General features: G+C 35.4%; 1 protein-coding gene across 1 annotated transcript; it reads left to right on the forward strand.

The window, feature by feature from the left end:
• The first annotated feature begins 3,042 nt into the window (after positions 1–3,042).
• On the forward strand, positions 3,043–10,655 carry prokr1b (prokineticin receptor 1b). The gene is made up of 2 exons (XM_038296596.1): positions 3,043–3,564; positions 9,887–10,655. Exons 1-2 carry the CDS (start codon positions 3,098–3,100, stop codon positions 10,584–10,586), a joined length of 1,167 nt encoding a protein of 388 aa, XP_038152524.1. The 5' UTR covers positions 3,043–3,097; the 3' UTR covers positions 10,587–10,655.
• The last annotated feature ends 2,401 nt before the right edge of the window (positions 10,656–13,056 follow it).

Below are 13,056 nucleotides of genomic sequence, written 5' to 3' on the forward strand. Positions count from 1 at the left end.
TTGGTCATAAACTCTCTCAGTCATGAAAACAAAGAAAGGATAGTTTAAACATTTGTACTGTACTGCTGCTACTACACGGGTACTTTGTACTGCTTATAAATATGTCAAGTACAATGTAGGGAGATTTAACATGAGCTATGACATTGACACAGGCATAATGACATTGTGGATTCTATAAGTTTAGGTTATTGATTAATAACTATGACAATTCCTTAAACATTTCAATCTGTTTTGCTAGACAAGTTGAAATGCTGTTACAAATCTACTACTGATGGCGATTCCTATACCAATAAAAAATTCTAGACCCATCAAACTTAAGATGTATGTTAATTTACCAAAACCGCTTCAAATTCAAATTCTAAGGTTTTGTGAGTGTGTTACATAAATGAGATAAATAAAAAAAAACTAAATGTGTCTTGTGTATGTTTGAAATAAGGGCTGACATGTTAGGTACTGTATTCAAAGCTTGTGGGTAGGGAAACTGTCAGATTACATAACTAGAATAATTTCACATCCCACATGGTCAGTGACAGCAATGCAATATTAAATAAATTGTGTTTGCAGACTTGATACCTTATGAGTTCGGCTTAACATTCTAGAACCAACTGTTTTGATTTTAACACACCAACAGTCAACAAGCTTAGCAAATCACCTTTTTAAAGTATTTCTGAGTGAACTGGGTCAGAACCAACAATAGCCATGAATGAAGGCATAATCTGAGGTTAAAAATGGGAGCATATCATTTACCCAAAAGGGCTTTGCACCATTGCAACTCCTGCTGCAAGCCACAGTATTCCTTTTGTGGAAACAGTGGATTTATCACTATAAAAAATGGAAAACATGTTTCATATATTATAGGAGAACTTCAAACAACAGAGTGAAATCAAACAAAAAATGGATGCTCATTAATCATTGGGCCTTTTTTTTTAGAGGTCCACTGATATAGTGAAATTGGTTGTCATTTCCAGTCTTCAGCATCACATACATTTTGTTTTCCCTTCATACCTTGCTTTTTAGATAAAAACCTTCATTTCAGTGGAGTGAAGGTGGCGATAAAGTGGAGGAATGTTGCAGTTTGACTGGAAAGCAAAAGCATCCTCAGCTTTGAGGTTTAAATGCAGTCTTGAAAGATGATTGGCTGTGGTGAGGGCGTAGACCTGCAGTGACAGGCTAGAGTAGGGGCGCAAAAATAGGCAATTTGTAGGCAAGTTATACTCTTGCAGCGGAATTTATGCCTAGGCTTCATAACACAAACAGAGAACATATGAAAATAAGCATAAGGAGACACTTAAAATAATTTGAAACACTATCATATTTTAATATATTTTCAATATTTGATGTGCATAAACAGGACAGGACTTCCTGACAAATGGATTAGTGCTTACACTGAAAAATTTTATTCCTACAACCTACATGTTACCTGCTAAATAGCCATAATTCACAACTTAAACATTAGCTAAAAGTGTTGCAGTCAATGTGGAGAATAAATCCAAAAAATTATCACTTAGTTTCGGTTTTAATCAGAAATTAATCTGGCTCACATGACCTTGCTGATTGGAGAAGATGCTGATCATTTGGCAGGGATGAAGAATGGGCATCCTGGAGGAATGGAATTCAAAAGTATCACTTGATTTTAATTGAGGAATGCCATGAAAACATAAATCAGAAGATCAGAACAGTTGATTTTCTCATATAGGTGCAACAAATATTCAATTCCTATGCACATACTAAATGATTTGTCTGAGCAAACCGTGTTAATTAAGTGTTAATTAGTTTTAAACTAATTGTTTGAAGATTGTTGGAATAATCTTTAAAAATATTTAAAGAATTATGTCCATGAAAAAGCCATACTTCTACTCTTTTTTGATTTCTAAGTGAATAAAAATATTCTAATTTGACCAAGATTATAAAATTAATTCAGAGCATTTCATAGCCTCGACTGGAAATGTCTACACAAATCTGTGTAAAAAGGAAAAAAAAGAAGGGGAAAAAAATCTGATTTAAGAGATCCATACATAATAGCACATTTCTTTATGTTTAACGCGTATTTTTCTGCCACTAACACTGATGTGGTATATGTAGAGCAAACCAATTGTCATCGTGCAGCAAAAAAGGATCAAAGTGAACTCTTGCGTGTGCGCACCGCCCTTCGTGACAACTCACGAAAGACCGTTTCTTGGTCTTGGCAGCCGCCCATTTTATTTATCACTTTAGGAAGAGAGGCAAACGCAACTTTTTGCTTGAAAAAAAAAAAAAAAAGAGCCTGGAAAAAAACAAGAACAGCACCAGCAGAGCAAAGGAGCGGAGTGGAGCGCTCTGACAGCAGACGCGGGCTTTGAGCGGTCAGGCTGATGGTGAGACGTTCTGCCTCCAATCTTTCAAATGTTAATTTGAAGAAGCTTTGCGCAGCTTTTTAACCGAAATACATTTTAACCGGACAGATAAATTCTTCCAGGTAGGTAATCAATTAATTGATGATATTCATAATGCATACTTTAATTAAACATCTGTTAAATATGACTATATACATTTATATTAACAATCTGTCGAGTCCCAATTAAAAAAAGCACGATTTTTATTTAATAATAGATATCTATTTGTAAAGTTAAAAAGCATGGTTATATTCATTAATCTTTTTGTAATACATTAGAAAAGAATCTCAGATTTTCAGTGTTTGAATATATGATTTTTTTCTGATGTCCAAATGATTTCTTTCTAAAAAGTAAATATGTGTTATTCCTTTCTTTCATGCATTAACCTAGGGTTTTTACAACATAAAGTGGCACTTCTCATGCACTGACTTCAGTCTGTCTAAAAACAAGGAATAATGTAAAAGCAACAAGAAGTAATCACTCCACCCTTCATTATGATTCATCAGAAACATATGACACATCCCACTGCAATTATAATAACTTGTTTGCTCTAATATTGTGACTAAGATGGCAACTCTCTGTTTCAGGTGGAGATGGCTCTCTGTTTCTGAAGAGGATTCTTTTGATTGAGATTTTTAAGATTTTCATTTTTACACATTTTTTAATAAAAATTGTTAGAGTAAAGCTGTTCCATTTCTACCAAAAATAAAAGTGTACTGTAAGACATGGGGGATCAAAATATCAGCCACTGGATAGCAGCTTCTTCAGAAATTCAGTACAATCACCTGGATGACAACTTGGATCACTATACGGACAGCTATGACCTGGACTATGGAGTCCCTCCTGATGAGATTCCGGACACAACTCAGGGTCAGGCCTTCTATGTGGCCACCATTGTCATTGGCATTGTACTTGTGTGCATCATGCTTGTGTGTGGGCTTGGGAACTTTATATTTATTGCAACCCTGACGCGCTACAAAAAGCTGCGTAATCTCACCAACCTGCTCATTGCTAACCTGGCCATCTCAGACTTTATTGTAGCAGTGGTTTGCTGTCCCTTCCTGGTGGACTACTATGTTATGAAACAGCTTTCCTGGGATCACGGACTGGTGCTGTGTGCCTCTGTGAACTATCTCCGCACTGTGTCACTTTATGTGTCCACAAACGCACTACTGGCTATTGCATTTGACAGGTATGATGATGTTTTAAATTTCCAGTGTGCATGAGTTTGTGCTTGTAACCATTGCAGGTCTGTGAACATTTTCTTTGACGGGCTGCATGTGTTCAATATACCACTGTTTCTTAAAAAAAAAAAAGAAAATCTCTTGCATTGTCTACTGAGAGCTGGATCAATACAACTTCCCAACAGTGTTCGTATAACAGCATGCTCTCATTCAAGAACCACACACAAAAAACTCACAAAACAAAAAACAAAACAAAGACAACAAAAACAGTCAAAATAAAAACCCCTCAAAATATTCACATAAATTCCCATGGAGCTTTTGCTAAAAAGGCCACAGAGAAAAGTATTCTAGGTGAGAGTAAAAGAGTGTGTTGATTCTGCTTGTACACTGTGCTGGCTTTTCCAGCGTTTTCTCAGTCTAACAGTTGGTAGCATATTGTTTGGGTAATCCAAAATTTTTAGACATAAAAAAACACATGAAGGTGATAAAAAAACAAAACATGTTTGACCTTTTTAAAGTTAATTAAGTCACAGAGAAGATACATGAGTCACAAAAAAAGCAAGATATAAAGTCCCCTTCTGTTAGAAACTGGGCTGCCAACATTTGATTCCAGCTTTGACTGAGCAACCCTAAGGGCTCAGTGTATAAAGGAAACAAACAAAGCGACAAACAGAAAATGGATCATTTTAAACCAAAACAACCTTACTGAGGTATTTCAGTTGCATGGTCTAAAGAACATAAACTGACGCTAATCTCTTTCTGTGTTGCATGCATGCCTGATATCTATCTATCTATCTATCTATCTATCTATCTATCTATCTATCTATCTATCTATCTATCTATCTATCTATCTATCTATCTCTGTCTGTCTGTCTGTCTGTCTGTTCGTCCGTCCGTCCACCCTTTGCTTGTGGGAAGGCTGTCCACATGGTTTAGCAGTGTGTTTATAGAAATAGAAAAAGTGCATTTCTGAGGTCACACACTAATGTTGGACAAGAAGGCCAGGCTCTCAAGTCTCCACTCTAAATTCATCCCAAAGATATTCTATCGGGCTGAGGTCAGGACTCTGTTCAGTCCAGCGGAGCTGATTCTCACAAGACTTTGCTGTCCATGTCTTTGGGTGGACCTTACTCTTTGCACTGTGCATGATCATGTTTGGAAGAAGAAGGGACAAGCTCCAAAATGTTTTCGCGCAGTCGGGAGGAACAAAATGTCTTGGTGTCCTGAAGAATTGAGAGTTCCTTTAACTGGAACTAAGGTGCCAAGCCCAGCTCCTGAAAAACAACCCCACACCATGGCACCCCCTCCGCCTAACTTTACAATTGGCACAATGCAGTGAAACAAGTAGTTTTTTCCTGACAACCATCACACCCAGACTTGTTTATCAGATGTCCAGATTGAGAAGCATGATTCATCACTCCAGAGAATGCATCTCCATTTATGTAGTTATGTTGCATTTTTATTGTTAGATAATGTTGTATGTTACATTGTCAAAAATGTATACATTTATAGCCTAATGATGTAGATGGCTGGAAGAATAGCTGCTGCTCCATTTGTAGCTATTGTGGGATCTAAAATAAATACAAAAACAAACTGCTCTGGAGTTCAGTGGCGGCTTGGTTTAGACCTCCGGCACTCTGAAATGCACTTGTTGATGTATGGCTTTGATAAAGCTGCTCAACCATGGAAACTGTTTCCATGAAGCTCTCTGCCCACTGTTCTTGAGCTAATCTGAATGCCACAGGTGTGCAGTGAGTGAATCTGCATAGAGTTGATGACCTCTTCACACTATGCGCTTTAGAATGAGCTGACCCATCTCTGTCAGTTTACATGGTCTACCACTTCATGGCTACACCGCTGTTTTTCCCAAACACTTCCATGTTCTGATTATACAGCTGACAGTTGACTGTGGAATATTAGAACAATCTTTTTCACAACTAGATTTGTTACACAGGAGGCATCCTAAACACTTGATTCCACACATTTGTATAGGTGAGCAAATACATTTGTAGATAGATAGATAGATAGATAGATAGATAGATAGATAGATAGATAGATAGATAGATAGATAGATAGATAGATAGATAGATAGATAGATAGATAGATAGATAGATAGATAGATAGATAGATAGATAGATAAGGCCTTAGTACTGCAGCTTATCTGTTAATGATTTTTAATTTCTGTGACAACTGAGTATCTTTTTACCTTAAACAGCACTGAATTACTGATGTGCATTCAGGTCACGTTTGCATAATCTTTATGCAGCCAATCCCAGCCTTTAAAATGTTTGCACTTACAGACGAATTTGGCTTTTTAGCTAATAGGTTCAACAGATTTTAAACTAATTTCATTCATTAAGGCTTAAGCATTGTTAAGAAAGCAGACACACTGGCTGCTGGGTGAAGAAATAAAAAGATAAATTGAATTAGTTTATGAGCAAACCTGCATGCAGACAACTTGGCAAGTGTTTAGTCATATCCAAGTCAATTAAAGAGCATTATTGGGTTGCTTCATAATATGGTTACAAAAGGACACAACACTATACATTTGATGTACCTATTGTTGGTATTAAATAGTTACTGCAACAGTACGGTAGTTATGACAATTAAAAATACTTTCTAAAACCTGAAGGAAATTGGAGTAAGCATTTAGGAAGGAAAACAATTTCCTTTCTCTTGCTTTTATTATTTTGCTATAGTCTATTCCAGTGATTCACAACCAGGGATACGCATACCCCTAGTGGTCTGTGAGTGCATTGCAAGGGGTACATGAAAATATTTTATTTCTTAGGTAGTAAAATAAAATATGACTGGGATCTCTTTTGCTTTATGAGGACCCAATTGAACCAAGCTTTTATCAACCAAACAGTAAGTTTTTCTTATATGTTTGATTTCACCCTTAGATTTTACACACATCCAAACCAAGCAGAGGAACAGACTGGATGTAGAGAACAGCCTGGTATCAGCAGTTTTTTACACTCAGCTGTCTGAGCTTATCAAAGCAGCTCAGGTCTCTTGATGAAAAGAAAGTAAAACTAATTAAGTCAGTCTGACTATAATATTTTTTTCTGTATTTTGTTACCAATTCATCAAGTTTAAATGTGAATATAAGGGAGATACTCAGAGGAGCAAGAATAAAATGTCTGAGTTAAATGCTCAGGTTCAAAGATTTTGTAAAATAGTTATTTTTTTCCCTTTATAATCAGTTATTTTACTTCTACTTTTGGACAATCATCAATACTTTTGACTGAGAGGGGACACATGTCAAAAAGGTATTCCATTAAATACCAATAATATACATTAAACTTGTGAAAGAATGTAAAAGTTGTGTGTACAAATACTTTTACAACTCACTCCAAATACACACATAAATTATAAAACAAGATTTTGTTTTATTTTATGACATGATAAAATATTCACATATAGTATAATCGTAAACAGAAAAATTACTAAATACTACATGCAACCTCACATCTGAATGCCCTATTATATATGGTTTAAAATTATCAGTGGATGAGTCACCTCTCTAAGGGGAAGTCAAAAGACAACGCAAAAATAATGTATGTAAAAGTAACTTTGACAGAGTTAATGGGAATCTGAAGGGGTTTATTTGTAATGTGTCTAAAATGCTACAGAAAGCTAGATAATTGGTGCTAGCCTGTCAAACCCATTATTTGAAATAGCTAAACAAAGAAAAGCCTGCTGAGTGCAGTTTCATGTGGAGAATCCCAAGGCTTGCTGTCATGCAAGAGGGCAAGCATCTTTTTAGCTCTTTGTAGTGTGTGGCACCTATGAATACTTATAATATTCTTAAATATACTTATAACAAAAAAGAGAATGCACAGCACATAGCATTATGTTGATATTTTAGTAAATACTGAATCTATGGTGGCCAACACCATGCAAATCCAAGATTTAAAAACAATTATCAATTGCATGTGCTTCTCCGTTAAATGTGTTTTGTTTGTCGGTTAAAAGTTTGATTGCTAGTCTCATTTCTGCTTTTCCGAGTGTAATTTTTAAGTGTGCTAGTGAATTATTTGAGTTTTTGTTACCTTTGGAATTTGATTTGAATTAATAGATTTGTATATTGTTTGCATCCCTTGGAAATATAACATATCCTTAAAAAAATAAAAACCATAAAACCATATAAAACATATAAGTAAATAATAAGTTTATCAAAGGTAAAAGGCCAGAACATCACAAAGCTATCACCATAACAATAATCAGAAATGGGAAGTAACGAAGTACAAATACTTATATTTTTACTTTACTTTACTACTTATTTTTATGGCGACTTTTTACTTCTACTCCTTACATTTTTACACAAACATCTGTACTTTCTACTCCTTACATTTTAAAAAAATTGGCTCGTTACTTTAGTTTTGAATCATTTCAATGGAGTTACCGTTATTATTTTTCACGTCATCAATACCAAATTCAATCTAATTGGATGGGAATCTACGTTGCATTTGACGCACCACTACAAGATGAATCAACAGATTCGGCGGTATTCATTCACGGCAAATCATTGCAGCTTGGTGGCGGTGGCGTTAGCATAGTAGCATGGACGACGAGATGATTGAAAATGAACACAATGGAGATCTAGTCCTATTGGCAGACATCCATTTAAAATGTAGGGAACGGCATGAAAAAAGTGGTTTCTACTTTTACTTTTATACTTTAAGTAAATTTACAAGCCTGTACTTTGTTACTTGAGTAAAGAAGTTTAATCAGTACTTTCACTTTTACCAGAGTATTTTTTAACACAAGTATCTGTACTTTTACTCAAGTACGGAAAGTGAGTACTTTTGCCATCTCTGACAATAATATATATAAGAAAGGGAGACTGGGCAGTATGCCTATAAAAGGTATTCCGATTCTTTTTCTTATTGTTGAAACACAAAGTCTGATCTTAACTAAAAAGTTCATGCTTCAGCCTTTAAATTTATTGCCTCAGATTGTGTAATAGGTTATTTTGAGTTTTTTTAGTTTGTTGGTTCATCACAGTTACATGCTTTTTCTACTTGCTTATACTGTCATAGCAAATGCTGTGATTTAAAGACTGCTTCAAAACTTTTAAAATGACTTTTTATCTATTTCTAAAATGAATTTGATTTTGTTTCTTATCTGTTTTTGAATTTCTTTACATGGTCACAGGTTTACATTGGTAGATGAAGTGTTTTTGAGATCTTTAGCCTACCTCATGTTGTCAGGAAGGTTCTATTAATTTAATCCAGTTTATTTAAATAGCTGCATTTCACAACATATGTCATCTCAAGGCACTGTTTAGAGACAATATAGTCAGGTTGGTTGAACGTTTCTGTCAAGGAAAACCAGCTAACTGCATCAAGTCATTGACTTGCAAGACATACTCCTCCTGGATGAGGAGTATGGATGGATCCATCCTCCTGGATGGATCCTTGCGGCGACAATAATCGCCTTTTTTGTTATTAAGTCTTTAGCAATCCCTCACACTGAGCATAAATGTAGCAACAGTGGAGAGGAAAAGTCATTTTTAACAGGAAGAAAACTCTTGTAGAACCAGGCTCAGTGTGAGAGGCCATCTGGTGTTCAAGGAGGCAGAAGCAGAAATACAAAAGATAACTGTTAACCAGCTCTACATGTGGCCCAGTCCAAAAAAAGACACTACCAAGCAGACAGGCTCCAAGCTCATTCTCATGTCAGAGGATGAAAGAGAGCATATACAGTTCGTCGTAGTAAGAAAAACGGGACTACACTGAAAAACAGGCTAAGCTCCAGCATCTATAAACAAAGACAACAATGGCAGCAGCACAGCTAATATTTCAATCCGGGAAGGAGTCCCGGATATAAAGAAAAGGGGAGAAATAATTTTTTTAAATACTGTAGGTAGTATGGTTGTTAAACTTTTTAACCCTGAATTAAAAAAAAATCGCTGGGTATGGTGTAGTTTTTGTGTGTTTGTTTGTTTTTACTGAGTTTGTATTAGCCTTTAAAAACTAGTTTCGGGTGTGCTTTGGTGGTGCAGTGGTTAGCGCACACAACCCATGTATGGGGGCCTTAGTCCTCGACGTGGCCGGCTAGGGTTCAAATCTGACTTGTGGTCCTTTGCTGCATGTCTCTCCCCCTCTCTCAGCCCACTGTCCAAAAAACTGCCACTAGTGCTGTTAAAAAATAAAAAAAATAAAATATACTACTTTGGTAATAAAGACATGTAAGGACCAAACAGTTTTCATGACACCACATGTACTTGCACCAATAACATATTGGGGTTCGATGACCTATTGATTTTCATAAATGTATTTCCTGCCTTGTCAATGATACAATGTTTTGTCTCCATTCCCATAGGTATATGGCCATAGTACATCCTCTGAGACCTCGTATGAAGTATCAGACAGCCTACTGCCTATTAACTGGAGTCTGGATAGTTCCCATTCTGATATCAATTCCTTCTGCCTATTTTGCTTCTGAGACTATGTACCCTAATGGTGGCAACTCTTCACCTGCTCAAAAAGTGTTCTGCGCCCAGATCTGGCCTGTAGACAAGCAAGCCTACTATCGATCCTACTTCCTTTTTGTTTTTGCTGTGGAGTTTGTTGGTCCAGTGATTGTTATGTCAATGTGTTATGCCCGTATTTCTCGTGAACTGTGGTTCAAAAATGTTCCTGGTTTTCAGACCGAGCAGATAAGGAAGAGGTTGCGCTGCCGTCGCAAAACAGTGATGGTTCTTATCGGAATTCTGACAGCGTACATTCTGTGTTGGGCCCCATACTACGGCTACACTATTCTACGAGACTTCCATCCAACACTTATCTCTCGTCAGAGAAACTCATTGGTGGCTTTTTATATTATTGAATGCATTGCCATGAGTAACAGTATGATTAATACCTTCTGCTTTGTCAGTGTCAAGAATAACACTGTAAAGTATCTGAAAAAAATTGTTCTGTTGCGCTGGAGGTCAACGTATATCCCTAATAAGAGTGTCGATGAAATGGATATAAGAACCTCCTCCATGCCAGTAACTGAAGAGATTGAATGCATCACCTAAGTTGATAAAAGTAAACTTTGGTAAAACTTCCTTTGAGCTTTTCAACTGCTTTATCACATTTTAATTACATTTGGGCAGAGATGGGAAGTAACGAAGTACAAATACTTTGTTACTGTACTCAAGTAGATTTTTCTGATATTTTTACTTTACTTTACTACTTATTTTTATGGCGACTTTTTACTTCTACTCCTTACATTTTTACACAAATATCTGTACTTTCTACTCCTTACATTTTAAAAAATTGGCTTGTTACTTTAGTTTTGAATCATTTCAATGGAGTTACCGTTATTATTTTTCACGTCATCAATACCAAATTCAATCTAATTGGATGGGAATCTACGTTGCATTTGAAGCACCACTACAAGATGAATCGACAGATTCGGCGGTATTCATTGGCGGCAAATCATTGCAGCTTGGTGGCGGTGGCGTTAGCATAGTAGCATGGACGACGAGATGATTGAAAATGAACACAACGAAGATCTAGTCCTATTGGCAGACATCCATTTAAAATGTAGGGAACGGCATGAAAAAAGTGGTTTCTACTTTTACTTTTATACTTTAAGTAAATTTACAAGCCTGTACTTTGTTACTTTTACTTGAGTAAAGAAGTTTAATCAGTACTTCCACTTTTACTAGAGTATTTTTTAACACAAGTATCTGTACTTTTACTTAAGTACGGAAAGTGAGTACTTTTGCCATCTCTGCATTCGGGTTAGTATTTTGACACAACTTTTTCCTCCATATTTTAGAAAGTTCAGTTCAAAAGTAAATGAAACTTGAAAAAAGCCATGTGGAGCAGCTGTGACTGACAGAAATAGTAATTTTTCAATCAAAATTTTTCCCTCCTCACAACATTTATCTGAGCAAGCCACTTTATGTTACAGTGTGCATCTTGTGTAAAAGTGCTTTCTGTGGTCAGCAAGTATATGTATTGGGAACAAAAACAACACAATCTGCAACAAAAACAACAAAGTATAATAATAATAATAATAATAATAATAATAATAATAATAAATAGAGCAAGAAGTGGTGTACAAAGTTTGTGGGGTACTTAAATGTTAATTGTAATGTGAAAAAAGTGCAGTCCAGTTTTGTGGTTGGGTTGGAATATTGCCAATCTCTCATTACAAAAAAAAAAAAAAATAATAGAAAACATAATTGTTGTTTTTTAATGCTGTATCTCTACAAATATTTTTGAGCAAAACACCCAGTTATTAATTGCTCACTATTCCTTCTATATTCTCACTCTTTGAATTACTTGCACTTTCTTCCAATATAGTGATCTTATGTGTGATCTGGCTCTGTATAGTTGAATTAAATATATTTACCGGATTTATTTTTGTTAAGATGTTGCATGCCTTTTTGTATACAACAAGTTATGAGTTTGTTGTAATAAATGTTAACACACAAGAAGCAAATGGCTCCTTTTAATTATGTTTTTTTGTGCTTTTATTCTATACAAGTGAATTCACAAAACTTAATGTGTAACATTTACTTGTTTGATTCAGTATTTGTTTCTATTTTTAAGGAACCCTGGATGTGTTTCCAGTTTTGTTTTTCCATATGAATTGCTCTCCAAAGAAAAAAATCTATAGACTGCATGGGTCATTGCTATTCCCAGCCTACACAATGCAATGGTAACACAAGTTGTTCTTATCTCTGTAGAAAATCAGAATAAGTTATTAGCTTTTGTACAAATTTTGAATGAGGAGTGGATGCTACAAGCATTTTTGAAAAGTCAAGACATCTGTAGACTAGTGGTGGTGGTGGTGGGGAGGGGTGTTAAATTATGCTTTACAGTCTGCTTTTGTTCTGGACACATAGAGCATAATGCAATAATCCTCATCAGCCTTTTAGATCTCATTGTTAAAAATTTCATTAGAAGGTCTGCTCATGAATCTTCAATTCTTTATCTGTCGGTTTCTAAATCAAAGCAGCACCATTATTACTTTATATCTCTTTCTGATGACAGAATGGGGATATTCTATAAGTCACTGTTGCCAGAGTGATCGTCTCTACCACTAAGCAAACATGTAACTATAGAATTCACAAGAAGTAAGGATATTTATTGATGATTTAAAAAATCTGTCAATGAATTTAAACTTTAAAGAATTTTGGATCACAGCTATCAAGATTATTAACGTTCTGTTAATATCCTTTTTTTTTATTTAAACAATGTTATTACAAGTAACGTCTTTACGATTATAATGATCAACTTACAGTACGATATCGGCAGCTGCAGCAAGACAGTTTATTTCAATATGCAGTGAGCTATAATGTTAGGCAAATTTCCTTGCATCTGTACAACTTTATCAGTTGCACTGTCAGCTAGAAAAGTTATCCTGACAGATCTTAACCTATGCCTGTTTAAAATATGGATCTGTGATCTAAATTTTGTCTTGTTTTTTTTTCAGTTACTTAATAATTAGATTTATTGTTTGAAAAATCCTAACCTGTGACCATGTCCACA

This window comes from Cyprinodon tularosa, unplaced genomic scaffold, assembly GCF_016077235.1.
Source record: "Cyprinodon tularosa strain WSP-4 unplaced genomic scaffold, ASM1607723v1 ctg372, whole genome shotgun sequence".
NCBI lineage: Eukaryota > Metazoa > Chordata > Actinopteri > Cyprinodontiformes > Cyprinodontidae > Cyprinodon > Cyprinodon tularosa.

What these genes read in the sequence shown, in the direction of transcription:
- prokr1b (XM_038296596.1), top strand. Translation starts at nt 3,098, where the DNA reads ATGGGGGATCAAAATATCAGCCACTGGATAGCAGCTTCTTCAGAAATT. An exon ending in CTGGCTATTGCATTTGACAG is followed by an intron (nt 3,565 to 9,886) that starts GTATGATGATGT and finishes CCATTCCCATAG; the next exon opens with GTATATGGCCATAGTACATC.